The following is a 27,500-nucleotide window of genomic DNA, read 5'->3' as shown; positions in this document are numbered from 1 at the left end:
AGTCTGACCTTGCAACAGTCTGACCTTGCAACAGTGTGACAACAGTCTGACCTTACAACAGTGTAACAACAGTCTGACCTTACAACAGTGAAACAACAGTCTGACCTTACAACAGTGTAACAACAGTCTGACCTTGCAACAGTCTGACCTTGCAACAGTGTAACAACAGTCTGACCTAACAACAGTCTGACCTTACAACAGTGTAACAAAAGTCTGACCTAACAGCAGTTTGACCTAACAACAGTGTAACAACAGTTTGACCTTGCAACTGTGTAACAACAGTCTGACCTTACAACTGTGTAACAACAGTCTGACCTAACAACTGTGTACCAACAGTCTGACCTTACAACAGTGTAACAACAGTCTAATGTAACAACAGTGTAACAACAGTGTGACCTAACAGTGTAACAACAGTCTGACCTAACAACAGTTTGACCTAACAACAGTGTAACAACGGTCTGACCTAACAACAGTTTGACCTTACAACAGTGTAACAACAGTCTGACCTTACAACAGTCTGACCTAACAGTGTAACAACAGTCTGACCTCACAACAGTGTAACAACAGTCTTACCTAACAACAGTGAAACAACAGTCTGACCTTACAACAGTGTAACAGTCTGACCTAACAACAGTGTAGCAACAGTCTGACATTGCAACAGTCTGACCTTGCAACAGTGTAACAACAGTCTGACCTAACAGTGTAACAACAGTCTGACCTAACAACAGTCTGACCTTACAACAGTGTAACAACAGTCTGACCTAACAACAGTTTGACCTAACAACAGTCTGACCTGACAACAGTGTAACAACAGTCTAATGTGACAACAGTGTAACAACAGTCTGACCTTACAACAGTGTGACAACAGTCTGACCTTACAACAGTGTGACAACAGTCTGACCTTACAACAGTGTAACTACAGTCTGACCTAACAGTGTAACAACAGTCTGACCTAACAACAGTCTGACCTTACAACAGTGTAACAAAAGTCTGACCTAACAGCAGTTTGACCTAACAACAGTGTAACAACAGTTTGACCTTGCAACTGTGTAACAACAGTCTGACCTTACAACTGTGTAACAACAGTCTGACCTAACAACAGTGTACCAACAGTCTGACCTTACAACAGTGTAACAACAGTCTGACCTAACAACAGTCTGACCTTACAACAGTGTAACAACAGTCTGACCTTGCAACAGTCTGACCTTGCAACAGTGTAACAACAGTCTGACCTAACAACAGTCTGACCTTACAACAGTGTAACAAAAGTCTGACCTAACAGCAGTTTGACCTAACAACAGTGTAACAAGTTTGACCTTGCAACTGTGTAACAACAGTCTGACCTTACAACTGTGTAACAACAGTCTGACCTAACAACTGTGTACCAACAGTCTGACCTTACAACAGTGTAACAACAGTCTAATGTAACAACAGTGTAACAACAGTGTGACCTAACAGTGTAACAACAGTCTGACCTAACAACAGTTTGACCTAACAACAGTGTAACAACGGTCTGACCTAACAACAGTTTGACCTTACAACAGTGTAACAACAGTCTGACCTTACAACAGTCTGACCTAACAGTGTAACAACAGTCTGACCTTACAACAGTGAAACAACAGTCTGACCTCACAACAGTGTAACAACAGTCTTACCTAACAACAGTGAAACAACAGTCTGACCTTACAACAGTGTAACAGTCTGACCTAACAACAGTGTAGCAACAGTCTGACATTGCAACAGTCTGACCTTGCAACAGTGTAACAACAGTCTGACCTAACAGTGTAACAACAGTCTGACCTAACAACAGTCTGACCTTACAACAGTGTAACAACAGTCTGACCTAACAACAGTTTGACCTAACAACAGTCTGACCTTACAACAGTGTAACAACAGTCTGACCTTACAACAGTGTGACAACAGTCTGACCTTACAACAGTGTGACAACAGTCTGACCTTACAACAGTGTAACTACAGTCTGACCTAACAGTGTAACAACAGTCTGACCTAACAACAGTCTGACCTTACAACAGTGTAACAAAAGTCTGACCTAACAGCAGTTTGACCTAACAACAGTGTAACAACAGTTTGACCTTGCAACTGTGTAACAACAGTCTGACCTTACAACTGTGTAACAACAGTCTGACCTAACAACAGTGTACCAACAGTCTGACCTTACAACAGTGTAACAACAGTCTGACCTAACAACAGTCTGACCTTACAACAGTGTAACAACAGTCTGACCTAACAACAGTGTAACAACAGTTTGACCTTGCAACTGTGTAACAACAGTCTGACCTTACAAGTGTAACAACAGTCTGACCTAACAGCAGTCTGACCTTACAACAGTGTAACAACAGTCTGACCTAACAACAGTCTGACCTAACAACAGTGTAACAACAGTCTGACCTTACAACAGTGTAACAACAATCTGACCTAACAACAGTGTAACAACAGTCTGACCTTGCAACAGTCTGACCTAACAGTGTAACAACAGTCTGACCTTACAACAGTGTGACAACAGTCTGACCTTACAACAGTGAAACAACAGTCTGACCTTACAACAGTGTAACAACAGTCTGACCTTGCAACAGTCTGACCTTGCAACAGTGTAACAACAGTCTGACCTAACAGTGTAACAACAGTCTGACCTAACAACAGTCTGACCTTACAACAGTGTAACAAAAGTCTGACCTAACAGCAGTTTGACCTAACAACAGTGTAACAACAGTTTGACCTTGCAACTGTGTAACAACAGTCTGACCTTACAACTGTGTAACAACAGTCTGACCTAACAACAGTGTACCAACAGTCTGACCTTACAACAGTGTAACAACAGTCTAACGTAACAACAGTGTAACAACAGTGTGACCTAACAGTGTAACAACAGTCTGACCTAACAACAGTTTGACCTAACAACAGTGTAACAACGGTCTGACCTAACAACAGTTTGACCTAACAGTGTAACAACAGTCTGACCTTACAACAGTGAAACAACAGTCTGACCTTACAACAGTGTAACAGTCTGACCTAACAACAGTGTAGCAACAGTCTGACATTGCAACAGTCTGACCTGGCAACAGTGTAACAACGGTCTGACCTAACAACAGTTTGACCTAACAACAGTTTGACCTAACAGTGTAACAACAGTCTGACCTTACAACAGTGAAACAACAGTCTGACCTTACAACAGTGTAACAGTCTGACCTAACAACAGTGTAGCAACAGTCTGACATTGCAACAGTCTGACCTGGCAACAGTGTAACAACAGTCTGACCTAACAGTGTAACAACAGTCTGACCTAACAACAGTCTGACCTTACAACAGTGTAACAACAGTCTGACCTAACAACAGTTTGACCTAACAACAGTGTAACAACAGTCTGACCTTACAACAGTGTAACAACAGTCTAATGTAACAACAGTGTAACAACAGTCTGACCTTACAACAGTGTGACAACAGTCTGACCTTACAACAGTGTGACAACAGTCTGACCTTACAACAGTGTAACTACAGTCTGACCTTACAACAGTGAAACAACAGTCTGACCTTACAACAGTGTAACAACAGTCTGACCTTGCAACAGTCTGACCTTGCAACAGTGTGACAACAGTCTGACCTTACAACAGTGTAACAACAGTCTGACCTAACAGTGTAACAACAGTCTGACCTAACAACAGTCGGACCTTACAACAGTGTAACAAAAGTCTGACCTAACAGCAGTTTGACCTAACAACAGTGTAACAACAGTTTGACCTTGCAACTGTGTAACAACAGTCTGACCTTACAACTGTGTAACAACAGTCTGACCTAACAACAGTGTACCAACAGTCTGACCTTACAACAGTGTAACAACAGTCTGACCTTACAACAGTGTAACAACAGTCTGACCTAACAACAGTGTAACAACAGTTTGACCTTGCAACTGTGTAACAACAGTCTGACCTTACAAGTGTAACAACAGTCTGACCTAACAACAGTCTGACCTTACAACAGTGTAACAACAGTCTGACCTAACAACAGTCTGACCTAACAACAGTGTAACAACAGTCTGACCTTACAACAGTGTAACAACAATCTGACCTAACAACAGTGTAACAACAGTCTGACCTTGCAACAGTCTGACCTAACAGTGTAACAACAGTCTGACCTTACAACAGTGCAACAACAATCTGACCTAACAACAGTGTAACAACAGTCTGACCTAACAACAGTTTGACCTTACAACAGTGTAACAACAGTCTGACCTAACAACAGTTTGATCTAACAACAGTCTGACCTAACAACAGTTTGATCTAACAGCAGTGTAACAACAGTCTGACCTTAGAACAGTGTAACAACAGTCTTACCATACAACAGTGTAACAACAGTCTGCCCTAACAACAGTCTGCTCTGCTTGTAGCTGTTCTTTGATGATCATCTGAATGGGAACACTGGATGCAATCTCTAGACATGATTCTATATCTTGATTGATCAGTTAATCATTTGGTCATGCCTTTATTATAACAACAACAACAACAACAACAACAACAACAACAACAACAACAGATAAATACTTCCAAAATTACATCATTTATCAACCAAGAACCATAAAAATGGAGCTTACCATTGGGTTTTCACATTTCCTATGGTCTTTAAACTAATCATGTGCATGCCTTTAAAACAAATTACTTTTAATTAAAGTTAATAAAGCTCAGGTTTCAGACTCATGAGGACTTTACTTTTGAGTGCCCTGAAATTAGTTGTGTTGTGATTTGTTTCTGTATAAATAAAACATAAATGAATTAAATAGAATTAGTGATCATGGTGTTTTTTTAAAATGTCCTGCTGTAATATTTGCTGCTGTTCTCTCATCATTTGATGAACCAGAAATCATGTTAAGAGCTTTATTTCTCCCACAGCCAATCAGGAGACAGAGGGTTCTCAAAGAGACAGGAGCTACAAGAACTCGTTTCAGACAGACGATGAACTGGAGGTGAGAACATTACTGACATTAAGCACATGAACGGGAAGCAATGTGAAACATTTGATCTATTCAGGTACTTCTAACCTGCTGAGAGCGATGATGATGATGATGATGATGATGATGAAGCACCCAATGAAAGCTCCACCCTCCCACTGACCTGACCCACACTGAGTAACAGGAACCGTGGAAGACTGTCTGCACACATCAACCACCTCCTCAACCTGCACACCAATCTGGAAACACTTCAGCTCCATCAGCAGCAGGGTCAAAGGTCACTCAGTAATCCACATATACAACAATAAAGACAAAAAAAAACTGCAGTACTGCTGCTGGCATTCACTGAATACTACATGGTTTTAATGGGACACCCAACAGGAAGCGAGCCCCTGTCAGCAGACCTCACACTCCCCCTACTGGTTGTTCTGTGTATTATCAAAGGTCTCTGCACCACTTTAACGGCAGTCCTGCAGACAGCTGAGTAATGAGTAATAAATACATTAATATGACAAAACAGGCTGTTTACTAAGAAACTAGTCAGGAAAACTGGTTTAACATTCACTTAATATCATTAGTGTTGGTCCTGGTCCTGGTCCAGAGCACAGTGTATATGTTGATCCTGGTCCTACAGACCTGTCCTCACGTGTTGGTCTTGGTCCTACAGGCCTCTCCTCGCATGTGGGTCCTGGTCTTGGTCATACTGACCTGTCCTCATGTGTTGGTCCTGGTCCTACAGACCTGTCCTCACGTGTTGGTCCTGGTCTTGGTCATACAGACCTGTCCTCACATGTTGGTCCTGGTCCTACAGACCTGTCCTCACGTGTTGGTCCTGGTCTTGGTCATACAGACCTGTCCTCATATGTTGGTCCTGGTCCACAGACCTGTCCTCACATGTTGGTCCTGGTCCTACAGACCTGTCCTCATATGTTGGTCCTGGGTCTTGGTCCTACAGACCTGTCCTCATATGTTGGTCCTGGTCTTGGTCATACAGACCTGTCCTCACATGTTGGTCCTGTTCCTACAGACCTGTCCTCATATGTTGGTCCTGGTCTTGGTCCTACACACCTGTCCTCACATGTTGGTCCTGGTCCTACAGACCTGTCCTCATATGTTGGTCCTGGTCTTGGTCCTACAGACCTGTCCTCACATGTTGGTCCTGGTCCTACAGATCTGTCCTCATATGTTGGTCCTGGACTTGGTCCTACAGACCTGTCCTCATATGTTGGTCCTGGTCTTGGTCCTACAGACCTGTCTTCACATGTTTGTCTTGGTCCTACAGGCCTGTCCTCACATGTTGGTCTGAGTCCTGGTCCTGGTCCTCAGCCTGCTGCATATGTTCTCATATATTTGCATACATTAGGAGGTCAGATTGTTTCCACATGTTGAAGTCCGCAGAATATCTGCATGATGGATGAAGTGATATTTACACTGGGGAGGAGGGGTGTGTGTGTGTGTGTGTGTGTGTGTGTGTGTGTGTGTGTGTGTGTGTAAAGTAACACGAGACGTTTGATTTCCATCATCACACTTGCTTACGGACCAACACTGTCTGTCTAACAGGACTGAAACAGATCAGAGTAAAATAACAGATGTGATACCTGATGAAAGATGAGAACCTCCCAGCTGACAGAAAGTAACCTGTTCATTTCATCTCTGAGACTTGTTCTAAGGCCTGCAGAGACCCGGTTCTGAGCCCGGCGGTGTTACCTGGGAGGTGGCCAGCAGGTGGACCGGGCTCAGTGCTGGGGTCTGGTTCAGGTCACAGCTCAAGCCCAAAGAGGACAGGATCTCAGTCAGGACTTCATATCGCAGTGAGTTGCTGACCTTCAGCTGGTCAAAACCTCCAGAGGACAAACTCTGGGAGTCAGGAGACACTTCAAAGTGGACCTGCAGACACGGAGACAAGGATGTCTGAGACAAACAAGACCACACTTGTCCTCTGGACTGAGACATTTCTATCTCCCTTCATCTGTCCAATTCAATACATCTCTGTCTCCATGGAGACACTCTGAAAAGGTGTGTCTTGTTGTTAACCTGTTTCTCACCTCTAACATGGTTGATCAGCAGATTTGATGCTCCAATAGTGTGTCTGATGACTTTAACCCGGTTTAAAATACTGTTATATTACTGTAACATATCAATTATTATTAATTATTATTTTAACATTTGAACCTTGAATTAAACTTGTCATGTACCAGCGTTAGTATGAAAAGCACAGCAGTGACAGTCAGTGATGTAAAGTCTGTCTCCATGTCTTCAAACATCTGTAAATCTTTTATAGTCCTGAAACACATAGACGTGTATAGACGGGTAAACGTAGTATTTCTTTATGTTTAGTGTCTAACATCAGCTTCCACACAACACTCCTCTGAATCTGCTCCACACATGTTAATCTGACCTTGGATGAGTCGTTGGTTGAGTATGAGGGGAACAGAGCTACAGGGTGCAGGAGACGGAGACGGAGACACTAATGGTTTTAACCATCAGCACTACCAGCTACACAACGATTCATTAATATTATTTCATTATTATTACATCATCCTGGATTCACTGGGTTTTTGTACAAACAGCTGATCTGCAGTGTGACAGACCGTTTAACAGTTCAACTGTGTGAGTGTGGTGATCCCTCTGGACAGGACATAAGGGTGTGTGTGTGTGTGTGTGTGTGTGTGTGTGTGTGTGTGTGTGTGTGTGTGTGTGTGTGTGTGTGTGTGTGTGTGTCTCCCTCTGCTGGACACTCATTGGTAGTGTGTCCATGCAGCATCTGCTGCTGCACATCACTACTTTATTGAAGGGACAGTGACTGAACCAGTCTATCCAAGGACCGACTTCAGGTGGGAATCCAGCCAGATGTGTGTTACTGAGGTGTGCTGTTATATTTATCAGTCAAATGAGCTGAAAGTTTCTACTTCTAAACTCAGACAAATTCAAGTTATTGCATTTGGCCCGAAGCACCTCGCATCCATAATTCCAGTGTGTCGGCCTTCTTCCACTTTCAGAGTCATCAGAAACAGGAACCTCCTGTCTCACACGGTTCTTCCTGTTTAAAGGGATTTTTTTTTTTACTGCAGCTGTCACTCATGTTGACCATTTGTGTTCCTCTGCTCTGATGTCAGAGCGTTTCTGTTTAAAGGTCCCTGAGACGAGTTGCTGTGATTTGATGTATAAATACAGTTAAACTGGATGAATGTTGCTATACGTGACTGTATTTCAGTGTCTTTAATATGATTCCTCCTTCATGTCTGTTAACTGACCACTAAACTCAGCAGGTTCATCTACTAACTAAAAAATAAACTCAGCAGTTCATATACTAACTGACCACTAAACTCAGCAGTTCATCTACTAAGTGACCACTAAACTCAGTAGTTAATCCACTAAGTGACCACTAAACTCAGCAGTTAATCTACTAAGTAACCACTAAACTCAGTAGTGTAATCTACTAACTGACCACTAAACTCAGTATTTAATTTACTAACTGACCACTAAACTCAGCAGTTCATCTACTAACTGACCACTAAACTCAGTAGTTCATCTACTAACTGACCACTAAACTCAGCAGGTTCATCTACTAATTGACCACTAAACTCAGTAGTGTAATCTACTAACTGACCACTAAACTCAGAAGTTAATTTACTAACTGACAACTATACTCAGAAGTTCATCTACTAACTGACTACTAAACTCAGTAGTTAATCTACTAACTGACCACTAAACTCAGCAGGTTCATCTACTAACTGACCACTAAACTCAGCAGTTCATCTACTAACTGACCACTAAACTCAGAAGTTCATCTACTAACTGACCACTAAACTCAGCAGGTTCATCTACTAATTGACCACTAAACTCAGAAGTTAATTTACTAACTGACAACTATACTCAGAAGTTCATCTACTAACTGACCACTAAACTCAGTAGTGTAATCTACTAACTGACCACTAAACTCAGAAGTTAATTTACTAACTGACAACTATACTCAGAAGTTCATCTACTAACTGACCACTAAACTCAGAAGTTCATCTACTAACTGACCACTAAACTCAGTAGTTAATCTACTAACTGACCACTAAACTCAGAAGTTCATCTACTAACTGACCACTAAACTCAGTATTTAATTTACTAACTGACCACTAAACTCAGCAGTTCATCTACTAACTGACCACTAAACTCAGTAGTTCATCTACTAACTGACCACTAAACTCAGCAGGTTCATCTACTAATTGACCACTAAACTCAGTAGTGTAATCTACTAACTGACCACTAAACTCAGAAGTTAATTTACTAACTGACAACTATACTCAGAAGTTCATCTACTAACTGACTACTAAACTCAGTAGTTAATCTACTAACTGACCACTAAACTCAGCAGGTTCATCTACTAACTGACCACTAAACTCAGCAGTTCATCTACTAACTGACCACTAAACTCAGAAGTTCATCTACTAACTGACCACTAAACTCAGAAGTTCATCTACTAACTGACCACTAAACTCAGCAGGTTCATCTACTAATTGACCACTAAACTCAGAAGTTAATTTACTAACTGACAACTATACTCAGAAGTTCATCTACTAACTGACTACTAAACTCAGTAGTTAATCTACTAACTGACCACTAAACTCAGCAGGTTCATCTACTAACTGACCACTAAACTCAGCAGGTTCATCTACTAATTGACCACTAAACTCAGAAGTTAATTTACTAACTGACAACTATACTCAGAAGTTCATCTACTAACTGACCACTAAACTCAGAAGTTAATTTACTAACTGACAACTATACTCAGAAGTTCATCTACTAACTGACCACTAAACTCAGTAGTTAATCTACTAACTGACCACTAAACTCAGAAGTTCATCTACTAACTGACCACTAAACTCAGTAGTTCATCTACTAACTGACAACTATACTCAGAAGTTCATCTACTAACTGACCAATAAACTCAGAAGTTCATCTACTAACTGACCACTAAACTCAGCAGGTTCATCTACTAACTGACCACTAAACTCAGAAGTTCATCTACTAACTGACAACTATACTCAGTAGTTAATCTACTAACTGACTACTAAACTCAGAAGTTCATCTACTAACTGACAACTATACTCAGAAGTTCATCTACTAACTGACCACTAAACTCAGCAGGTTCATCTACTAACTCAACTAAACTCAGAAGTTCATCTACTAACTGACAACTATACTCAGAAGTTCATCTACTAACTGACCACTGAACTCAGTAGTTAATCTACTAACTGACAACTATACTCAGAAGTTCATCTACTAACTGACCACTAAACTCAGCAGGTTCATCTACTAACTGACCACTAAACTCAGCAGTGTTTACCTGACAGAGGACAGCCTCCCCCCCGTCCCCTCCATGCGTTACCCTGACGATAACCATGTCCCTCTGATGGGCGGCGTCCCCCTTCAGCTCCCCCCACAGCTCCACCTCTCCCCCACCCTGGGTGTCCCTGATGTAGACCTTCCCGCTGGCCAGTATGCTGAGCTCCAGCTCCGTGCTGTCCTCTCTGGTGAAGCTCAGCCGGCTGACCTGCAGGCGCCCCCCCTCTTTCACCTCCAGACACAGGCCTGCAGGACACAGGCTGGAGGCCAGCCCCAGCACCTTGCCCCCCTGACTAAGGTAGGTGAGGAAGCAGGTTTGTAGCTGGGGGGAGAGGGCGTCCTCCTCGGCCAGCACCAGCAGGCGGGTGTTGTCCAGCCAGGGCTCGCTCAGCGCCTGCTGAGGCTGCAGGGCGTAGATGATGCTGTCCTCCATGTTGACGCAGTCTGACAGCAGCTGACGGACGGCCTGGAAGCGCTCCTCACAGCCCCCCGTGTACACCAGCACGTTGGGAGGTTTACTGTTGAGCCCCCGGCTGCCTGGACCAGAACCGCCTTCGGCATCTTGCTCCAGTTCGTCCACACACTCGTCCCCGCTATCCAGTGCTGCCGAGTCATCGTCCGGCAGGTCCGGGATGTTCTCTGCAGAGGCGTATTTGACGGACAAGATGGTGCTGTTCTCCATCTCCAGACACTCGTGGCAGCTGGACAGGTGTAGGTGGTGTCCGTGGTCCTCCATGTGGTGGTGGGTCCCCGGGGAGTGGTCCTCCGGCTCTCTGGCAGGTACCGGGTCCTGGGTGCAGCGCAGCGGCTCCGACCCCCGGCGCTCCTCTAACCTCCTCTTCACCTCCGGGAGGAGGAGGAGGAGGCTGCCTTTCCGGCCCTGGAGGTGGTGCTGGTTGAGGGGCAGGTGGAGGGGGGAAGTGTGGGGGAGCAGCTCCTCCCTGTGGGTGCAGCAGAGCAGCGGGGAGGCTGCAGGCTTCTTCTCCAGAAGCTCACTGAGGGTGGAGTCTTGGAGGAAGACCGCTGAGTCAGAGAAGAACAACATGTCAGGAACATGTAATGGCCTATTAAAAGACGGTAAAGTGTCAGTCTGCCTGTCTGTCTGTCTGCCTGCCTGTCTGTCTGCCTGCCTGTCTGCCTGCCTGTCTGTCTGTCTGCCTGTCTCCCTGCCTGTCTGCCTGCCTGTCTGTCTGCCTGCCTGTCTGTCTCCCTGTCTGTCTGTCTCCCCGCCTGTCTGTCTGCCTGTCTGTCTGTCTGCCTGTCTCCCTGCCTGTCTGTCTCCCTGCCTGCCTGTCTGTCTGCCTGTCTGTCTCCCTGCCTGTCTGTCTCCCTGCCTGTCTGTCTCCCTGTCTGCCTGTCTCCCTGTCTGCCTGTCTCCCTGTCTGTCTGCCTGCCTGTCTCCCTGTCTGTCTTTATGTCTGTCATTCCAGGAAACAGCTTTGTGCTGCTGATGGAAATCTAGAAAGTAAAAATAAGAATAAGAAGTGAACTTTCCCAGCGAACTATTAAGACATAGATGTGACATGAAGCTCTCTGAGGACCTCTAGAGGACAAAAGGTGAATGAGGACAACATACGGACTATCCTTGAAGGCATGCGTCCATCGTCCAGCTGAAGGCGGTCTTCAATAAAAGCTACACCGAGCCTACTGAAGTTATCCACACTGGCCTGAGCCACAGCCCTGAAGGGTTGCCCGGGGCAACAGGCCAGAGGGAGGCAGCAGTCAGACCACCTCAGCACCTGCACACAACAGTTAGTCCACACACACACACACACACACACACACACACACACACACACACACAGGAAACAGAAGTAACACTGTGTAGTAACAGCTGGGTGTTAGTGGGCAGAACACTAAATGACATCGACATGAATCAGAAGAACACCAATCAACATTAAAGAAGACTGCAGCTAACAGCTAACAGCTAACACAGCAGGAGGTCTGTGTGTAGTTCAGTGTGTGTAGTTCAGTGTGTGTAGTTCAGTGTGTGTTGTTCAGTGTGTAGTTCAGTGTGTGTAGTTCAGTGTTGTTCAGTGTGTGCTGTTCAATGTGTGTTGTTCAGTGTGTAGTTCAGTGTGTGTAGTTCAGTGTGTGTTGTTCAGTGTGTAGTTCAGTGTGTGTAGTTCAGTGTGTGTAGTTCAGTGTGTGTTGTTCAGTGTGTAGTTCAGTGTGTGTAGTTCAGTGTGTGTAGTTCAGTGTGTGTTGTTCAGTGTGTGTAGTTCAGTGTGTGTTGTTCAGTGTGTGTAGTTCAGTGTGTGCAGTTCAGTGTTGTTCAGTGTGTGCTGTTCAATGTGTGTTGTTCAGTGTGTAGTTCAGTGTGTGTAGTTCAGTGTGTGTTGTTCAGTGTGTGTAGTTCAGTGTGTGTTGTTCAGTGTGTAGTTCAGTGTGTGTAGTTCAGTGTGTGTAGTTCAGTGTGTGTTGTTCAGTGTGTAGTTCAGTGTGTGTAGTTCAGTGTGTGTAGTTCAGTGTGTGTTGTTCAGTGTGTGTAGTTCAGTGTGTGTAGTTCAGTGTGTGTAGTTCAGTGTGTGCTGTTCAATGTGTGTTGTTCAGTGTGTGCTGTTCAATGTGTGTTGTTCAGTGTGTAGTTCAGTGTGTGTAGTTCAGTGTGTGTTGTTCAGTGTGTGTAGTTCAGTGTGTGTTGTTCAGTGTGTGTAGTTCAGTGTGTGTAGTTCAGTGTGTGCAGTTCAGTGTGTGTTGTTCAGTGTGTAGTTCAGTGTGTGTAGTTCAGTGTGTGTAGTTCAGTGTGTGTTGTTCAGTGTGTGTTGTTCAGTGTGTGTAGTTCAGTGTGTGTAGTTCAGTGTGTGTTGTTCAGTGTGTAGTTCAGTGTGTGTAGTTCAGTGTGTGTAGTTCAGTGTGTGTTGTTCAGTGTGTGTAGTTCAGTGTGTGTTGTTCAGTGTGTGTAGTTCAGTGTGTGTAGTTCAGTGTGTGTAGTTCAGTGTTGTTCAGTGTGTGCTGTTCAATGTGTGTTGTTCAGTGTGTAGTTCAGTGTGTGTAGTTCAGTGTGTGTTGTTCAGTGTGTAGTTCAGTGTGTGTAGTTCAGTGTGTGTTGTTCAGTGTGTAGTTCAGTGTGTGTAGTTCAGTGTGTGTAGTTCAGTGTGTGTTGTTCAGTGTGTGTAGTTCAGTGTGTGTAGTTCAGTGTGTGCAGTTCAGTGTTGTTCAGTGTGTGCTGTTCAATGTGTGTTGTTCAGTGTGTAGTTCAGTGTGTGTAGTTCAGTGTGTGTTGTTCAGTGTGTGTAGTTCAGTGTGTGTTGTTCAGTGTGTAGTTCAGTGTCTGTAGTTCAGTGTGTGTAGTTCAGTGTGTGTTGTTCAGTGTGTAGTTCAGTGTGTGTAGTTCAGTGTGTGTAGTTCAGTGTGTGTTGTTCAGTGTGTGTAGTTCAGTGTGTGTTGTTCAGTGTGTGTAGTTCAGTGTGTGTAGTTCAGTGTGTGCAGTTCAGTGTTGTTCAGTGTGTGCTGTTCAATGTGTGTTGTTCAGTGTGTAGTTCAGTGTGTGTAGTTCAGTGTGTGTTGTTCAGTGTGTGTAGTTCAGTGTGTGTTGTTCAGTGTGTGTAGTTCAGTGTGTGTAGTTCAGTGTGTGCAGTTCAGTGTGTGTTGTTCAGTGTGTAGTTCAGTGTGTGTAGTTCAGTGTGTGTAGTTCAGTGTGTGTTGTTCAGTGTGTGTAGTTCAGTGTGTGTTGTTCAGTGTGTGTAGTTCAGTGTGTGTAGTTCAGTGTGTGTAGTTCAGTGTTGTTCAGTGTGTGCTGTTCAATGTGTGTTGTTCAGTGTGTAGTTCAGTGTGTGTAGTTCAGTGTGTGTTGTTCAGTGTGTAGTTCAGTGTGTGTAGTTCAGTGTGTGTAGTTCAGTGTGTGTTGTTCAGTGTGTAGTTCAGTGTGTGTAGTTCAGTGTGTGTTGTTCAGTGTGTGTAGTTCAGTGTGTGTTGTTCAGTGTGTGTAGTTCAGTGTGTGTAGTTCAGTGTGTGCAGTTCAGTGTTGTTCAGTGTGTGCTGTTCAATGTGTGTTGTTCAGTGTGTAGTTCAGTGTGTGTAGTTCAGTGTGTGTAGTTCAGTGTGTGTTGTTCAGTGTGTAGTTCAGTGTGTGTAGTTCAGTGTGTGTTGTTCAGTGTGTGTAGTTCAGTGTGTGTAGTTCAGTGTGTGTAGTTCAGTGTGTGCAGTTCAGTGTGTGCAGTTCAGTGTGTGTTGTTCAGTGTGTGCTGTTCAATGTGTGCAGTTCAGTGTGTGTAGTTCAGTGTGTGTTGTTCAATGTGTGTTGTTCAGTGTGTGTAGTTCAGTGTGTGTAGTTCAGTGTGTGTTGTTCAGTGTGTGTAGTTCAGTGTGTGCAGTTCAGTGTGTAGTTCAGTGTGTGTAGTTCAGTGTGTGCAGTTCAGTGTGTGTAGTTCAGTGTGTGTTGTTCAGTGTGTGCAGTTCAGTGTGTGTAGTTCAGTGTGTGTTGTTCAATGTGTGTTGTTCAGTGTGTGTAGTTCAGTGTGTGTAGTTCAGTGTGTGTTGTTCAGTGTGTGTAGTTCAGTGTGTGTAGTTCAGTGTGTGCAGTTCAGTGTGTGTAGTTCAGTGTGTGCAGTTCAGTGTGTGTAGTTCAGTGTGTGTTGTTCAGTGTGTGTTGTTCAGTGTGTGTAGTTCAGTGTGTGCAGTTCAGTGTGTGTAGTTCAGTGTGTGTTGTTCAGTGTGTGTTGTTCAATGTGTGTTGTTCAGTGTGTTGTACAGTGTGTGTTGTTCAGTGTGTGTTGTTCAGTGTGTGTAGTTCAATGTGTGTTGTTCAGTGTGTAGTTCAGTGTGTGTTGTTCAGTGTGTGCAGTTCAGTGTGTGTAGTTCAGTGTGTGTTGTTCAATGTGTGTTGTTCAGTGTGTGTAGTTCAGTGTGTGTAGTTCAGTGTGTGTAGTTCAGTGTGTGTAGTTCAGTGTGTGTTGTTCAGTGTGTAGTTCAGTGTGTGTAGTTCAGTGTGTAGTTCAGTGTGTGTAGTTCAGTGTGTGTAGTTCAGTGTGTGTTGTTCAGTGTGTGTAGTTCAGTGTGTGTAGTTCAGTGTGTGCAGTTCAGTGTTGTTCAGTGTGTGCTGTTCAATGTGTGTTGTTCAGTGTGTAGTTCAGTGTGTGTAGTTCAGTGTGTGTAGTTCAGTGTGTGTTGTTCAGTGTGTAGTTCAGTGTGTGTAGTTCAGTGTGTGTTGTTCAGTGTGTGTAGTTCAGTGTGTGTAGTTCAGTGTGTGTAGTTCAGTGTGTGCAGTTCAGTGTGTGCAGTTCAGTGTGTGTTGTTCAGTGTGTGCAGTTCAGTGTGTGCAGTTCAGTGTGTGTAGTTCAGTGTGTGCAGTTCAGTGTGTGTAGTTCAGTGTGTGTTGTTCAGTGTGTGCAGTTCAGTGTGTGTAGTTCAGTGTGTGTTGTTCAATGTGTGTTGTTCAGTGTGTGTAGTTCAGTGTGTGTAGTTCAGTGTGTGTTGTTCAGTGTGTGTAGTTCAGTGTGTGCAGTTCAGTGTGTAGTTCAGTGTGTGTAGTTCAGTGTGTGCAGTTCAGTGTGTGTAGTTCAGTGTGTGTTGTTCAGTGTGTGTTGTTCAGTGTGTGTAGTTCAGTGTGTGCAGTTCAGTGTGTGTAGTTCAGTGTGTGTTGTTCAGTGTGTGTTGTTCAATGTGTGTTGTTCAGTGTGTTGTACAGTGTGTGTTGTTCAGTGTGTGTTGTTCAGTGTGTGTAGTTCAATGTGTGTTGTTCAGTGTGTAGTTCAGTGTGTGTTGTTCAGTGTGTGCAGTTCAGTGTGTGTAGTTCAGTGTGTGTTGTTCAATGTGTGTTGTTCAGTGTGTGTAGTTCAGTGTGTGTAGTTCAGTGTGTGTTGTTCAGTGTGTGTAGTTCAGTGTGTGCAGTTCAGTGTGTGCAGTTCAGTGTGTGCAGTTCAGTGTGTGTAGTTCAATGTGTGTTGTTCAATGTGTGTTGTTCAGTGTGTGTTGTTCAGTGTGTGTTGTTCAGTGTGTAGTTCAGTGTGTGTTGTTCAATGTGTGTTGTTCAGTGTGTAGTTCAGTGTGTGTTGTTCAGTGTGTGTAGTTCAGTGTGTGTAGTTCAGTGTGTGCAGTTCAGTGTGTGTTGTTCAGTGTGTGCAGTTCAGTGTGTGTTGTTCAATGTGTGTAGTTCAGTGTGTGTTGTTCAGTGTGTAGTTCAGTGTGTGTTGTTCAATGTGTGTAGTTCAGTGTGTGTTGTTCAGTGTGTAGTTCAGTGTGTGCAGTTCAGTGTGTGTAGTTCAGTGTGGTGTTCAATGTGTGTTGTTCAGTGTGTGTTGTTCAGTGTGTGTAGTTCAGTGTGTGCAGTTCAGTGTGTGTAGTTCAGTGTGTGTTGTTCAATGTGTGTTGTTCAATGTGTGTTGTTCAGTGTGTGTAGTTCAGTGTGTGTTGTTCAGTGTGTGTAGTTCAATGTGTGTTGTTCAGTGTGTAGTTCAGTGTGTGTTGTTCAGTGTGTGTAGTTCAGTGTGTGTTGTTCAGTGTGTGTAGTTCAGTGTGTGCAGTTCAGTGTGTGCTGTTCAGTGTGTGTTGTTCAATGTGTGTTGTTCAGTGTGTGTAGTTCAGTGTGTGTTGTTCAATGTGTGTAGTTCAATGTGTGTTGTTCAGTGTGTAGTTCAGTGTGTGTTGTTCAGTGTGTGTAGTTCAGTGTGTGTTGTTCAGTGTGTGTAGTTCAGTGTGTGTAGTTCAGTGTGTGTTGTTCAGTGTGTGTAGTTCAGTGTGTGTTGTTCAGTGTGTAGTTCAGTGTGTGTTGTTCAATGTGTGTTGTTCAGTGTGTGTTGTTCAATGTGTAGTTCAGTGTGTGTTGTTCAATGTGTGTTGTTCAGTGTGTGTAGTTCAGTGTGTGTTGTTCAGTGTGTGCAGTTCAGTGTGTGCAGTTCAGTGTGTGTAGTTCAGTGTGTGTTGTTCAGTGTGTGTTGTTCAATGTGTGTTGTTCAGTGTGTAGTTCAGTGTGTGTTGTTCAGTGTGTGTTGTACAGTGTGTGTTGTTCAGTGTGTGTTGTTCAGTGTGTGTAGTTCAGTGTGTGTTGTTCAGTGTGTGTTGTTCAATGTGTGTTGTTCAGTGTGTTGTTCAGTGTGTGTAGTTCAGTGTGTGCTGTTCAGTGTGTAGTTCAGTGTGTGCAGTTAAGTGTGTGTAGTTCAGTGTGGTGTTCAATGTGTGTTGTTCAGTGTGTAGTTCAGTGTGTGTTGTTCAGTGTGTGTAGTTCAGTGTGTGTTGTTCAGTGTGTGTTGTTCAGTGTGTGTTGTTCAGTGTGTGTTGTACAGTGTGTGTTGTTCAGTGTGTGTTGTTCAGTGTGTAGTTCAGTGTGTGTTGTACAGTGTGTGTTGTTCAGTGTGTGTTGTTCAGTGTGTGTTGTTCAGTGTGTGTTGTTCAGTGTGTGTTGTTCAGTGTGTGTTGTTCAGTGTGTGTTGTACAGTGTGTGTTGTTCAGTGTGTGTTGTTCAGTGTGTAGTTCAGTGTGTGTTGTACAGTGTGTGTTGTTCAGTGTGTGTTGTTCAGTGTGTGTTGTTCAGTGTGTGTTGTTCAGTGTGTGTTGTTCAGTGTGTGTTGTTCAGTGTGTGTTGTTCAGTCTGTGTTGTTCAGTGTGTGTTGTTCAGTGTGTAGTTCAGTGTGTGTAGTTCAGTGTGTGTTGTTCAGTGTGTAGTTCAGTGTGTGTTGTTCAGTGTGTGTTGTTCAGTGTGTGTTGTTCAGTGTGTAGTTCAGTGTGTGTTGTTCAGTGTGTAGTTCAGTGTGTGTTGTACAGTGTGTGTTGTACAGTGTGTAGTTCAGTGTGTGTTGTTCAGAGTGTGTTGTTCAGTGTGTGTTGTTCAGTGTGTGTTGTTCAGTGTGTGTTGTTCAGTGTGTAGTTCAGTGTGTGTTGTTCAGTGTGTAGTTCAGTGTGTGTTGTACAGTGTGTGTTGTACAGTGTGTAGTTCAGTGTGTGTTGTTCAGTGTGTGTTGTACAGTGTGTGTTGTTCAGTGTGTGTTGTTCAGTGTGTGTAGTTCAGTGTGTGTTGTTCAGTGTGTGTTGTTCAATGTGTGTTGTTCAGTGTGTTGTTCAGTGTGTGTAGTTCAGTGTGTGCTGTTCAGTGTGTAGTTCAGTGTGTGCAGTTAAGTGTGTGTAGTTCAGTGTGGTGTTCAATGTGTGTTGTTCAGTGTGTAGTTCAGTGTGTGTTGTTCAGTGTGTGTAGTTCAGTGTGTGTTGTTCAGTGTGTGTTGTTCAGTGTGTGTTGTACAGTGTGTGTTGTTCAGTGTGTGTTGTTCAGTGTGTAGTTCAGTGTGTGTTGTACAGTGTGTGTTGTTCAGTGTGTGTTGTTCAGTGTGTGTTGTTCAGTGTGTGTTGTTCAGTGTGTGTTGTACAGTGTGTGTTGTTCAGTGTGTGTTGTTCAGTGTGTGTTGTTCAATGTGTGTTGTTCAGTGTGTGTTGTTCAGTGTGTGTTGTACAGTGTGTGTTGTTCAGTGTGTGTTGTTCAGTGTGTAGTTCAGTGTGTGTTGTACAGTGTGTGTTGTTCAGTGTGTGTTGTTCAGTGTGTGTTGTTCAGTGTGTGTTGTTCAGTGTGTGTTGTACAGTGTGTGTTGTTCAGTGTGTGTTGTTCAGTGTGTGTTGTTCAGTCTGTGTTGTTCAGTGTGTGTTGTTCAGTGTGTAGTTCAGTGTGTGTAGTTCAGTGTGTGTTGTTCAGTGTGTAGTTCAGTGTGTGTTGTTCAGTGTGTGTTGTTCAGTGTGTAGTTCAGTGTGTGTAGTTCAGTGTGTGTTGTACAGTGTGTGTTGTACAGTGTGTAGTTCAGTGTGTGTTGTTCAGAGTGTGTTGTTCAGTGTGTGTTGTTCAGTGTGTGTTGTTCAGTGTGTGTTGTTCAGTGTGTAGTTCAGTGTGTGTTGTTCAGTGTGTAGTTCAGTGTGTGTTGTACAGTGTGTGTTGTACAGTGTGTAGTTCAGTGTGTGTTGTTCAGTGTGTGTTGTACAGTGTGTGTTGTTCAATGTGTGTTGTTCAGTGTGTTGTTCAGTGTGTGTAGTTCAGTGTGTGCTGTTCAGTGTGTAGTTCAGTGTGTGCAGTTAAGTGTGTGTAGTTCAGTGTGGTGTTCAATGTGTGTTGTTCAGTGTGTAGTTCAGTGTGTGTTGTTCAGTGTGTGTAGTTCAGTGTGTGTTGTTCAGTGTGTGTTGTTCAGTGTGTGTTGTACAGTGTGTGTTGTTCAGTGTGTGTTGTTCAGTGTGTAGTTCAGTGTGTGTTGTACAGTGTGTGTTGTTCAATGTGTGTTGTTCAGTGTGTGTTGTTCAGTGTGTGTTGTTCAATGTGTGTTGTTCAGTGTGTGTTGTTCAGTGTGTGTTGTTCAGTGTGTGTTGTTCAATGTGTGTTGTTCAGTGTGTGTTGTTCAGTGTGTGTTGTACAGTGTGTGTTGTTCAGTGTGTGTTGTTCAGTGTGTAGTTCATTGTGTGTTGTACAGTGTGTGTTGTTCAGTGTGTGTTGTTCAGTGTGTGTTGTTCAGTGTGTGTTGTTCAGTGTGTGTTGTTCAGTGTGTGTTGTACAGTGTGTGTTGTTCAGTGTGTGTTGTTCAGTGTGTGTTGTTCAGTCTGTGTTGTTCAGTGTGTAGTTCAGTGTGTGTAGTTCAGTGTGTGTTGTTCAGTGTGTAGTTCAGTGTGTGTTGTTCAGTGTGTGTTGTTCAGTGTGTGTTGTTCAGTGTGTGTTATTCAGTGTGTGTTGTTCAGTGTGTGTTGTTCAGTGTGTGTTGTTCAGTGTGTGTTATTCAGTGTGTGTTGTTCAGTGTGTGTTGTTCAGTGTGTGTTGTTCAGTGTGTGTTGTTCAATGTGTGTTGTTCAGTGTGTGTTGTTCAGTGTGTGTTGTACAGTGTGTGTTGTTCAGTGTGTGTTGTTCAGTGTGTAGTTCATTGTGTGTTGTACAGTGTGTGTTGTTCAGTGTGTGTTGTTCAGTGTGTGTTGTTCAGTGTGTGTTGTTCAGTGTGTGTTGTTCAGTGTGTGTTGTACAGTGTGTGTTGTTCAGTGTGTGTTGTTCAGTGTGTGTTGTTCAGTCTGTGTTGTTCAGTGTGTAGTTCAGTGTGTGTAGTTCAGTGTGTGTTGTTCAGTGTGTAGTTCAGTGTGTGTTGTTCAGTGTGTGTTGTTCAGTGTGTGTTGTTCAGTGTGTAGTTCAGTGTGTGTTGTTCAGTGTGTAGTTCAGTGTGTGTTGTACAGTGTGTGTTGTACAGTGTGTAGTTCAGTGTGTGTTGTTCAGAGTGTGTTGTTCAGTGTGTGTTGTTCAGTGTGTGTTGTACAGTGTGTGTTGTTCAGTGTGTGTTGTTCAGTGTGTGTTATTCAGTGTGTGTTGTTCAGTGTGTGTTGTTCAGTGTGTGTTGTTCAGTGTGTGTAGTTCAGTGTGTTGTTCAGTGTGTGTAGTTCAGTGTGTGTGTTGTTCAGTGTGTGTTGTTCAGTGTGTGTAGTTCAGTGTGTGTTGTTCAGTGTGTGTTGTTCAGTGTGTAGTTCAGTGTGTGTTGTACAGTGTGTGTTGTTCAGTGTGTGTTGTTCAGTGTGTGTTGTACAGTGTGTGTTGTTCAGTGTGTGTTGTTCAGTGTGTAGTTCAGTGTGTGTTGTACAGTGTGTGTTGTTCAGTGTGTGTTGTTCAGTGTGTGTTGTTCAGTGTGTGTTGTTCAGTGTGTGTTGTACAGTGTGTGTTGTTCAGTGTGTGTTGTTCAGTGTGTGTTGTTCAGTCTGTGTTGTTCAGTGTGTGTTGTTCAGTGTGTAGTTCAGTGTGTGTTGTTCAGTGTGTGTTGTTCAGTGTGTAGTTCAGTGTGTGTAGTTCAGTGTGTGTTGTACAGTGTGTGTTGTACAGTGTGTAGTTCAGTGTGTGTTGTTCAGAGTGTGTTGTTCAGTGTGTGTTGTTCAGTGTGTGTTGTTCAGTGTGTGTTGTTCAGTGTGTAGTTCAGTGTGTGTTGTTCAGTGTGTAGTTCAGTGTGTGTTGTACAGTGTGTGTTGTACAGTGTGTAGTTCAGTGTGTGTTGTTCAGTGTGTGTTGTACAGTGTGTGTTGTTCAGTGTGTGTTGTTCAGTGTGTGTAGTTCAGTGTGTGTTGTTCAGTGTGTGTTGTTCAATGTGTGTTGTTCAGTGTGTTGTTCAGTGTGTGTAGTTCAGTGTGTGCTGTTCAGTGTGTAGTTCAGTGTGTGCAGTTAAGTGTGTGTAGTTCAGTGTGGTGTTCAATGTGTGTTGTTCAGTGTGTAGTTCAGTGTGTGTTGTTCAGTGTGTGTAGTTCAGTGTGTGTTGTTCAGTGTGTGTTGTTCAGTGTGTGTTGTACAGTGTGTGTTGTTCAGTGTGTGTTGTTCAGTGTGTAGTTCAGTGTGTGTTGTACAGTGTGTGTTGTTCAATGTGTGTTGTTCAGTGTGTGTTGTTCAGTGTGTGTTGTTCAATGTGTGTTGTTCAGTGTGTGTTGTTCAGTGTGTGTTGTACAGTGTGTGTTGTTCAGTGTGTGTTGTTCAGTGTGTGTTGTTCAATGTGTGTTGTTCAGTGTGTGTTGTTCAGTGTGTGTTGTACAGTGTGTGTTGTTCAGTGTGTGTTGTTCAGTGTGTAGTTCATTGTGTGTTGTACAGTGTGTGTTGTTCAGTGTGTGTTGTTCAGTGTGTGTTGTTCAGTGTGTGTTGTTCAGTGTGTGTTGTTCAGTGTGTGTTGTACAGTGTGTGTTGTTCAGTGTGTGTTGTTCAGTGTGTGTTGTTCAGTCTGTGTTGTTCAGTGTGTAGTTCAGTGTGTGTAGTTCAGTGTGTGTTGTTCAGTGTGTAGTTCAGTGTGTGTTGTTCAGTGTGTGTTGTTCAGTGTGTGTTGTTCAGTGTGTAGTTCAGTGTGTGTTGTTCAGTGTGTAGTTCAGTGTGTGTTGTACAGTGTGTGTTGTACAGTGTGTAGTTCAGTGTGTGTTGTTCAGAGTGTGTTGTTCAGTGTGTGTTGTACAGTGTGTGTTGTTCAGTGTGTGTTGTTCAGTGTGTGTTATTCAGTGTGTGTTGTTCAGTGTGTGTTGTTCAGTGTGTGTTGTTCAGTGTGTGTAGTTCAGTGTGTTGTTCAGTGTGTGTAGTTCAGTGTGTGTAGTTCAGTGTGTGTGTTGTTCAGTGTGTGTTGTTCAGTGTGTGTAGTTCAGTGTGTGTTGTTCAGTGTGTGTAGTTCAGTGTGTGTTGTTCAGTGTGTGTTGTTCAGTGTGTGTAGTTCAGTGTGTTGTTCAGTGTGTGTAGTTCAGTGTGTGTTGTTCAGTCTGTGTAGTTCAGTGTGTGTTGTTCAGTGTGTGTTGTTCAGTCTGTGTAGTTCAGTGTGTGTGTTGTTCAGTGTGTGTTGTTCAGTGTGTGTTGTTCAGTGTGTGTAGTTCAGTGTGTGTTGTTCAGTGTGTGTTGTTCAGTGTGTGTAGTTCAGTGTGTTGTTCAGTGTGTGTTGTTCAGTGTGTGTAGTTCAGTGTGTTGTTCAGTGTGTGTTGTTCAGTGTGTGTAGTTCAGTGTGTGCAGTTCAGTGTGTGCTGTTCAGTGTGTGCAGTTCAGTGTGTGTTGTTCAATGTGTGTAGTTCAGTGTGTGTTGTTCAGTGTGTAGTTCAGTGTGTGTTGTTCAGTGTGTGTTGTTCAGTGTGTGTAGTTCAGTGTGTGTTGTTCAGTGTGTGTAGTTCAGTGTGTGTTGTTCAGTGTGTAGTTCAGTGTGTGTTGTTCAATGTGTGTTGTTCAGTGTGTGTTGTTCAATGTGTAGTTCAGTGTGTGTTGTTCAATGTGTGTTGTTCAGTGTGTGTAGTTCAGTGTGTGTTGTTCAGTGTGTGCAGTTCAGTGTGTGCAGTTCAGTGTGTGTAGTTCAGTGTGTGTTGTTCAGTGTGTGTTGTTCAATGTGTGTTGTTCAGTGTGTAGTTCAGTGTGTGTTGTTCAGTGTGTGTTGTACAGTGTGTGTTGTTCAGTGTGTGTTGTTCAGTGTGTGTAGTTCAGTGTGTGTTGTTCAGTGTGTGTTGTTCAATGTGTGTTGTTCAGTGTGTTGTTCAGTGTGTGTAGTTCAGTGTGTGCTGTTCAGTGTGTAGTTCAGTGTGTGCAGTTAAGTGTGTGTAGTTCAGTGTGGTGTTCAATGTGTGTTGTTCAGTGTGTAGTTCAGTGTGTGTTGTTCAGTGTGTGTTGTTCAGTGTGTGTTGTTCAGTGTGTGTTGTACAGTGTGTGTTGTTCAGTGTGTGTTGTTCAGTGTGTGTTGTTCAGTGTGTAGTTCAGTGTGTGTTGTACAGTGTGTGTTGTTCAGTGTGTGTTGTTCAGTGTGTGTTGTTCAGTGTGTGTTGTTCAGTGTGTGTTGTACAGTGTGTGTTGTTCAGTGTGTGTTGTTCAGTGTGTGTTGTTCAATGTGTGTTGTTCAGTGTGTGTTGTTCAGTGTGTGTTGTACAGTGTGTGTTGTTCAGTGTGTGTTGTTCAGTGTGTAGTTCAGTGTGTGTTGTACAGTGTGTGTTGTTCAGTGTGTGTTGTTCAGTGTGTGTTGTTCAGTGTGTGTTGTTCAGTGTGTGTTGTACAGTGTGTGTTGTTCAGTGTGTGTTGTTCAGTGTGTGTTGTTCAGTCTGTGTTGTTCAGTGTGTGTTGTTCAGTGTGTAGTTCAGTGTGTGTTGTTCAGTGTGTAGTTCAGTGTGTGTTGTTCAGTGTGTGTTGTTCAGTGTGTGTTGTTCAGTGTGTAGTTCAGTGTGTGTTGTTCAGTGTGTAGTTCAGTGTGTGTTGTACAGTGTGTGTTGTACAGTGTGTAGTTCAGTGTGTGTTGTTCAGAGTGTGTTGTTCAGTGTGTGTTGTTCAGTGTGTGTTGTTCAGTGTGTGTTGTTCAGTGTGTGTTGTTCAGTGTGTAGTTCAGTGTGTGTTGTTCAGTGTGTGTTGTACAGTGTGTGTTGTACAGTGTGTAGTTCAGTGTGTGTTGTTCAGTGTGTGTTGTACAGTGTGTGTTGTTCAGTGTGTGTTGTTCAGTGTGTGTAGTTCAGTGTGTGTTGTTCAGTGTGTGTTGTTCAATGTGTGTTGTTCAGTGTGTTGTTCAGTGTGTGTAGTTCAGTGTGTGCTGTTCAGTGTGTAGTTCAGTGTGTGCAGTTAAGTGTGTGTAGTTCAGTGTGGTGTTCAATGTGTGTTGTTCAGTGTGTAGTTCAGTGTGTGTTGTTCAGTGTGTGTAGTTCAGTGTGTGTTGTTCAGTGTGTGTTGTTCAGTGTGTGTTGTACAGTGTGTGTTGTTCAGTGTGTGTTGTTCAGTGTGTAGTTCAGTGTGTGTTGTACAGTGTGTGTTGTTCAGTGTGTGTTGTACAGTGTGTGTTGTTCAATGTGTGTTGTTCAGTGTGTGTTGTTCAGTGTGTGTTGTTCAATGTGTGTTGTTCAGTGTGTGTTGTTCAGTGTGTGTTGTACAGTGTGTGTTGTTCAGTGTGTGTTGTTCAGTGTGTGTTGTTCAATGTGTGTTGTTCAGTGTGTGTTGTTCAGTGTGTGTTGTACAGTGTGTGTTGTTCAGTGTGTGTTGTTCAGTGTGTAGTTCAGTGTGTGTTGTACAGTGTGTGTTGTTCAGTGTGTGTTGTTCAGTGTGTGTTGTTCAGTGTGTGTTGTTCAGTGTGTGTTGTACAGTGTGTGTTGTTCAGTGTGTGTTGTTCAGTGTGTGTTGTTCAGTCTGTGTTGTTCAGTGTGTGTTGTTCAGTGTGTAGTTCAGTGTGTGTAGTTCAGTGTGTGTTGTTCAGTGTGTAGTTCAGTGTGTGTTGTTCAGTGTGTGTTGTTCAGTGTGTGTTGTACAGTGTGTGTTGTACAGTGTGTAGTTCAGTGTGTTGTTCAGTGTGTGTAGTTCAGTGTGTGTTGTTCAGTCTGTGTAGTTCAGTGTGTGTTGTTCAGTGTGTGTTGTTCAGTCTGTGTAGTTCAGTGTGTGTGTTGTTCAGTGTGTGTTGTTCAGTGTGTGTTGTTCAGTGTGTGTTGTTCAGTGTGTGTTGTTCAGTCTGTGTAGTTCAGTGTGTGTTGTTCAGTGTGTGTTGTTCAGTGTGTAGTTCAGTGTGTGTGTTGTTCAGTGTGTGTTGTTCAGTGTGTGTAGTTCAGTGTGTAGTTCAGTGTGTGTTGTTCAGTGTGTGTTGTTCAGTGTGTGTAGTTCAGTGTGAGTTGTTCAGTGTGTTGTTCAGTGTGTGTAGTTCAGTGTGTGTTGTTCAGTGTGTGTAGTTCAGTGTGTGTTGTTCAGTGTGTGTTGTTCAGTGTGTGTAGTTCAGTGTGTTGTTCAGTGTGTGTAGTTCAGTGTGTGTTGTTCAGTCTGTGTAGTTCAGTGTGTGTTGTTCAGTGTGTGTTGTTCAGTCTGTGTAGTTCAGTGTGTGTGTTGTTCAGTGTGTGTTGTTCAGTGTGTGTTGTTCAGTGTGTGTAGTTCAGTGTGTGTTGTTCAGTGTGTGTTGTTCAGTGTGTGTAGTTCAGTGTGTTGTTCAGTGTGTGTTGTTCAGTGTGTGTAGTTCAGTGTGTTGTTCAGTGTGTGTTGTTCAGTCTGTGTAGTTCAGTGTGTGTTGTTCAGTGTGTGTTGTTCAGTCTGTGTAGTTCAGTGTGTGTTGTTCAGTGTGTGTTGTTCAGTGTGTAGTTCAGTGTGTGTGTTGTTCAGTGTGTGTTGTTCAGTGTGTGTAGTTCAGTGTGTAGTTCAGTGTGTGTTGTTCAGTGTGTGTTGTTCAGTGTGTGTAGTTCAGTGTGAGTTGTTCAGTGTGTTGTTCAGTGTGTGTAGTTCAGTGTGTGTTGTTCAGTGTGTGTTGTTCAATGTGTGTTGTTCAGTGTGTTGTTCAGTGTGTGTAGTTCAGTGTGTGTTGTTCAGTGTGTGTTGTTCAATGTGTGTTGTTCAGTGTGTGTTGTTCAGTGTGTAGTTCAGTGTGTGTTGTACAGTGTGTGTTGTTCAGTGTGTGTTGTACAGTGTGTGTTGTTCAATGTGTGTTGTTCAGTGTGTGTTGTTCAGTGTGTGTTGTTCAATGTGTGTTGTTCAGTGTGTGTTGTTCAGTGTGTGTTGTACAGTGTGTGTTGTTCAGTGTGTGTTGTTCAGTGTGTGTTGTTCAATGTGTGTTGTTCAGTGTGTGTTGTTCAGTGTGTGTTGTACAGTGTGTGTTGTTCAGTGTGTGTTGTTCAGTGTGTAGTTCAGTGTGTGTTGTACAGTGTGTGTTGTTCAGTGTGTGTTGTTCAGTGTGTGTTGTTCAGTGTGTGTTGTTCAGTGTGTGTTGTACAGTGTGTGTTGTTCAGTGTGTGTTGTTCAGTGTGTGTTGTTCAGTCTGTGTTGTTCAGTGTGTGTTGTTCAGTGTGTAGTTCAGTGTGTGTAGTTCAGTGTGTGTTGTTCAGTGTGTAGTTCAGTGTGTGTTGTTCAGTGTGTGTTGTTCAGTGTGTGTTGTTCAGTGTGTAGTTCAGTGTGTGTTGTTCAGTGTGTAGTTCAGTGTGTGTTGTACAGTGTGTGTTGTACAGTGTGTAGTTCAGTGTGTGTTGTTCAGAGTGTGTTGTTCAGTGTGTGTTGTTCAGTGTGTGTTGTACAGTGTGTGTTGTTCAGTGTGTGTTGTTCAGTGTGTGTTGTTCAGTGTGTGTTGTTCAGTGTGTGTTGTTCAGTGTGTGTAGTTCAGTGTGTTGTTCAGTGTGTGTAGTTCAGTGTGTGTTGTTCAGTCTGTGTAGTTCAGTGTGTGTGTTGTTCAGTGTGTGTTGTTCAGTGTCTGTAGTTCAGTGTGTGTTGTTCAGTGTGTGTAGTTCAGTGTGTGTTGTTCAGTGTGTGTTGTTCAGTGTGTGTAGTTCAGTGTGTTGTTCAGTGTGTGTAGTTCAGTGTGTGTTGTTCAGTCTGTGTAGTTCAGTGTGTGTTGTTCAGTGTGTGTTGTTCAGTCTGTGTAGTTCAGTGTGTGTGTTGTTCAGTGTGTGTTGTTCAGTGTGTGTTGTTCAGTGTGTGTAGTTCAGTGTGTGTTGTTCAGTGTGTGTTGTTCAGTGTGTGTAGTTCAGTGTGTTGTTCAGTGTGTGTTGTTCAGTGTGTGTAGTTCAGTGTGTTGTTCAGTGTGTGTTGTTCAGTCTGTGTAGTTCAGTGTGTGTTGTTCAGTGTGTGTTGTTCAGTCTGTGTAGTTCAGTGTGTGTTGTTCAGTGTGTGTTGTTCAGTGTGTGTTGTTCAGTGTGTGTGTTGTTCAGTGTGTGTTGTTCAGTGTGTGTAGTTCAGTGTGTAGTTCAGTGTGTGTTGTTCAGTGTGTGTTGTTCAGTGTGTGTAGTTCAGTGTGAGTTGTTCAGTGTGTTGTTCAGTGTGTGTAGTTCAGTGTGTGTTGTTCAGTGTGTGTTGTTCAATGTGTGTTGTTCAGTGTGTTGTTCAGTGTGTGTAGTTCAGTGTGTG

The 27,500-nt window shown here is 43.3% G+C and overlaps 1 protein-coding gene across 1 annotated transcript in view; it reads right to left on the bottom strand.

Moving 5' to 3' along the window:
• hlcs (holocarboxylase synthetase (biotin-(proprionyl-CoA-carboxylase (ATP-hydrolysing)) ligase)) overlaps positions 1-27,500 on the bottom strand; it is a 47,180-nt gene that overhangs the window by 15,215 nt on the left and 4,465 nt on the right. The window contains exons 3-5 of the mRNA XM_069165013.1: positions 11,874-12,036; positions 10,299-11,320; positions 6,668-6,847 (exon numbers count right to left, since the gene is read on the bottom strand). Of these exons, the coding sequence (XP_069021114.1) occupies positions 6,668-6,847; positions 10,299-11,320; positions 11,874-12,036 (1,365 nt within the window). The remainder of the gene's footprint in view (positions 1-6,667; positions 6,848-10,298; positions 11,321-11,873; positions 12,037-27,500) is intronic.

The sequence above is a fragment of the Embiotoca jacksoni genome, unplaced genomic scaffold (assembly GCF_022577435.1).
Source record: "Embiotoca jacksoni isolate LCO1_2020_lvr unplaced genomic scaffold, fEmbJac1.0.p SCAF_33, whole genome shotgun sequence".
NCBI classification, from domain to species: domain Eukaryota; kingdom Metazoa; phylum Chordata; class Actinopteri; family Embiotocidae; genus Embiotoca; species Embiotoca jacksoni.
This window is presented reverse-complemented; position numbering and strand designations above follow the sequence as displayed.